Raw genomic sequence first — 3,493 nt, forward strand, 5'->3', positions numbered from 1 at the left:
AGACCTACCACCACTGCATCCTGCTGATATGGAGCAGTCCTGGTTGGAAGAAACGAGTAAAATGAGAGAGAGACTCTTACCCTCTAGTGTAAAATGGAGCAGTCCTGCTGATATGAAGTTTATTAAACCTTACCCTCTAGTGTTACTGCAACAACAAACAACAAAACTAAAAGGCTTCTTTTAATAGCTGTTTTGAAGGATTCAAGTGAAGAAAATGTTTAGGTTGTCTCTCCTTTTATAATTGTTTGGAGGGTAAGTTTTATTTTAACGATGCATATAAACTACGCTAGATGTACAAATTTCATTTTGGCTTTTTGCCAAAGAAGGAAATTGTAAAGGTTGAGAATAAAGAACACGGAAAAGCCAGTGCTGCAGCAAGTCTGGTATGTTCCCCTCCCCTTTCAGTCTATTTGCTGGTCCAAGTTTCTTTATTGCTGGATTATCATCATTTTTCCTTGTAGGGTATGATTCTGCTTTGGGATGTTGATTCTGGACTTGCCCAACTTGACTAGTATTTCCACAGTAATGACAACCATGTCATAGCCGGTGCATTGTTGGGAGTTGGTATTGTGAACTGCGGTATCAAGAATGACTGTGATCCTGTGAGTTATACTTTGGCATTTTTCTGTACACAAGTCTATGACTGTTATGTATTTGGAAATCCTAAATTTTCTTTTTTCAGGCATTGGCACTTCTTGCTGATTATATAGATACAGAGGATTCTTCTGTCAGAATCGGTGCAATAATGGGTCTGGGCCTTGCTTATGCTGGTGCCCAAAATGAGCAGGTGAGGTTCCTTGCATTTTTAACTGGTGGTTTCTTGGTAGGCCATGAAAACAATACTATGTCTGATTCAAGAGGCACATCAGTGGAATCATTCTGTCTATTCTACCATAGATTGTTAATTTCATCACAGAAGTTACAGAATTCACACAAATAGAGAGGGAGAGATAAAATTTGATGAGTACTGGAAGATACCTTCCCTTCTCTTTGTACAACATGTTTAATTAAAGTTGATGTTGATTAATTTATAATTTTTCTCAGTTCCATAGTTAATTGTCTTGTATCTGTGGAATGCAAAAACATCATTTGACTTGTTCCTCTACTTTCTTTGTTTGATATGCTTATTTCTCGTTGAAGCGGACTAATCTAAATCATTTGTCAGATCCGTAGTAAATTGACTCCTATCCTTGGAGATAACAAAGTGCCTCTTGATGTGATTGCATTCACTGCTATTTCATTGGCCTTGGTATATGTTGGTTCCTGTAATGAAGAGGTTGCTCTGGCAATTATATTTGCATTAATGGACCGAAGTGAATCAGAATTGGGGGAGCCCCTCACTCGACTTTTGCCTCTTGGCCTTGGCCTTCTATACCTTGGGAAGCAGGTAACTAAAAAATGCAAGCTGTGGGGCTTTTTTTAATTTTTTTTTTTTCTATTTTATCACAGATTATTCTTTTTCAAATTGTGATAATTTAAAAAAAAAATATTTTTGGTGGTGCATCTGAAAATTATTATTTATTTATTGTTGATAACACCTTGTAGACTCTGGACTTGATTCTTGTTTACATCATTCGTTTTTGTTGTGTTTTTTTTCTTTGGAATCCCATTGTGTCGTTTAACAGTAAAGTGTGGAGGCAACAGCAGAGGTTTCTAAGACATTTAATGAGAAAATTAGGAAATATTGTGACATGACCCTACTTTCTTGTGCTTATGCTGGAACTGGGAATGTGCTCAAGGTGTTTACTCCAACCCCTTTAATTTAAATTGGAGTCGACTGTTAAGTAGATGAAATAACTCACTCTACTGTTTATTTTCACATAGGTCCAACACCTTCTTGGTCAATGTGCCCAACATCTTGAGAAGGGAGAAACCCATCAGGGACCAGCTATACTTGGAATTGCTATGGTAGCAATGGCTGAAGAATTGGGACTTGAAATGGCTATTCGCTCATTAGAGCATCTATTACAGTATGGAGAGCAGAATATCCGAAGGGCAGTTCCTTTGGCTCTTGGTCTTCTTTGTATATCAAACCCTAAGGTAAATTATCCTGTGATATTTTCCAAGCTGAGCAACCTTGGAACTGGTGTTTGAATTGCAGTTGAGCTAATTTATGAATTGGATGTTCTGACCAGGTCAATGTTATGGATACATTAAACAGACTTAGTCACGATACAGATACAAAAGTAGCAATGGTATTCTCTCTTTCATATAATATATTAGGACTATAGTTAGTATTATCGATTCCTTGTTAGTTACAGCCTAAATCTTGACATATTTATCTGGATTCTACAGGCTGGCGTCATCTCCTTAGGGTTGATTGGTGCTGGAACCAACAACGCTAGAATAGCTGGCATGCTTTGCAATCTTTCGAGTTACTACTACAAAGAAGCTAGCCTCCTTTTTTGTGTAAGTTTCTCTTGGAATTTGTTCCACAGTGCATCTCAGATTTTCTTTCTTTCTTTCTTTCTTTCTTTTATTTTTATTTTTATTTTTTATTTTTTTAAGGGGTTCTGTTTTAATGATTTGTGTTGGCCACTTGTGCAGGTACGAATTGCCCAGGGTCTTGTACATTTGGGAAAAGGCTTGTTGACTCTTGCTCCATATCATTCTGAGCGCTTTTTGCTATCCCCATAAGTGTTTCTTCTCCCCCATATTAACTTTTCAATTTTAGGGTGTGGGTTAGAACTGATTCACATACATACATATCCAGCGGGAGATGAGCAAGTTTCAACAATGGGAGACTTCTTCCAAAGTGGTAGTTTTCACATCAGGACTGACCCGTTAATTGGGATGTTTCTGTTGAATCTAAAGGTTTTTTGTTAGAATTTTGATGGCACCTAAGCTAGTCCATGTAGTTTAAACCTACCATTTCAAGTGGTTCATTCCGCTTTTAGTTAATATCCCGTATACAGGGGAACAATGGTTTGTTTCCCATTTAAGAGATTTATTTTTGAAAGAAGAATTATTCCACATTATTTATGTGATGGAATTCTAGAAATGAATCAATAGCATTCATATGGAATTTCCAAACACACTAGAAACAAACAAAAAATTCGTCATCCTATGAGCATCTTTTGTATAAGAGAAGTTTTGGTCTTAGATACAGCCGAGTGTTGGAAGAGGATTCAATCAGATGATCCAAATAAGTTCAGCTTACAGCTCTGTTGGGTTAAGAATGGTGTCAAATGCTTCATGCATTCACTTCTTCGACAGGGTAAATCATTCAGTAGAGCTAAAGGAATATATGATCTGTATTGTCTGCAAAGTTTGTTTACTGTTGTAATCTGTAATGTGGCTATTTTGTCCAAAGCTGTTAAAAGGCTGTCATGTGGAGTAAAACATTTTTATTTATAAAAAAATAATAAATAAATAAATAAATAATTTGTGGGATAAAGCATATTGGGAGACAGGGTTACAAATATGAAGTTTTTAGATTATGATCTAGCCTTCTTTTCTGCAATTAAATGAATAAATAAATTTTAGTATCTGT

General features: G+C 36.3%; 2 protein-coding genes across 2 annotated transcripts; both read left to right on the plus strand.

The window, feature by feature from the left end:
* The first annotated feature begins 290 nt into the window (after positions 1 to 290).
* On the plus strand, positions 291 to 1,479 carry LOC145817893 (26S proteasome non-ATPase regulatory subunit 2 homolog A-like). The gene is made up of 5 exons (XM_082912768.1): positions 291 to 383; positions 513 to 602; positions 683 to 787; positions 1,166 to 1,387; positions 1,450 to 1,479. Exons 1-5 carry the CDS (start codon positions 291 to 293, stop codon positions 1,477 to 1,479), a joined length of 540 nt encoding a protein of 179 aa, XP_082768894.1.
* On the plus strand, positions 306 to 3,011 carry LOC145820269 (26S proteasome non-ATPase regulatory subunit 2 homolog A-like). The gene is made up of 9 exons (XM_082915408.1): positions 306 to 383; positions 462 to 602; positions 683 to 787; positions 1,166 to 1,387; positions 1,626 to 1,739; positions 1,825 to 2,040; positions 2,136 to 2,195; positions 2,296 to 2,409; positions 2,548 to 3,011. The coding sequence occupies exons 5-9, from the start codon at positions 1,692 to 1,694 to the stop codon at positions 2,635 to 2,637; spliced, it is 528 nt and encodes a 175-aa protein (XP_082771534.1). The 5' UTR covers positions 306 to 383; positions 462 to 602; positions 683 to 787; positions 1,166 to 1,387; positions 1,626 to 1,691; the 3' UTR covers positions 2,638 to 3,011.
* Positions 3,012 to 3,493: the final 482 nt, after the last annotated feature.

This window comes from Camellia sinensis, chromosome 2 (genome assembly GCF_055761805.1).
Source record: "Camellia sinensis isolate YWXY chromosome 2, ASM5576180v1, whole genome shotgun sequence".
NCBI classification, from domain to species: Eukaryota; Viridiplantae; Streptophyta; class Magnoliopsida; order Ericales; family Theaceae; genus Camellia; species Camellia sinensis.

Bases quoted from the DNA above. Each gene is read 5' to 3' on its own strand.
- LOC145817893 (XM_082912768.1), top strand. From the start codon at position 291: ATGTACAAATTTCATTTTGGCTTTTTGCCAAAGAAGGAAATTGTAAAG. The intron at 603-682 runs GTGAGTTATACT...TTCTTTTTTCAG, and splicing joins TCAAGAATGACTGTGATCCT to GCATTGGCACTTCTTGCTGA. The intron at 1,388-1,449 runs GTAACTAAAAAA...ATTTTATCACAG, and splicing joins TTCTATACCTTGGGAAGCAG to ATTATTCTTTTTCAAATTGT.
- LOC145820269 (XM_082915408.1), top strand. From the start codon at position 1,692: ATGACCCTACTTTCTTGTGCTTATGCTGGAACTGGGAATGTGCTCAAG. The intron at 1,740-1,824 runs GTGTTTACTCCA...ATTTTCACATAG, and splicing joins GAACTGGGAATGTGCTCAAG to GTCCAACACCTTCTTGGTCA. The intron at 2,410-2,547 runs GTAAGTTTCTCT...CCACTTGTGCAG, and splicing joins AAGCTAGCCTCCTTTTTTGT to GTACGAATTGCCCAGGGTCT.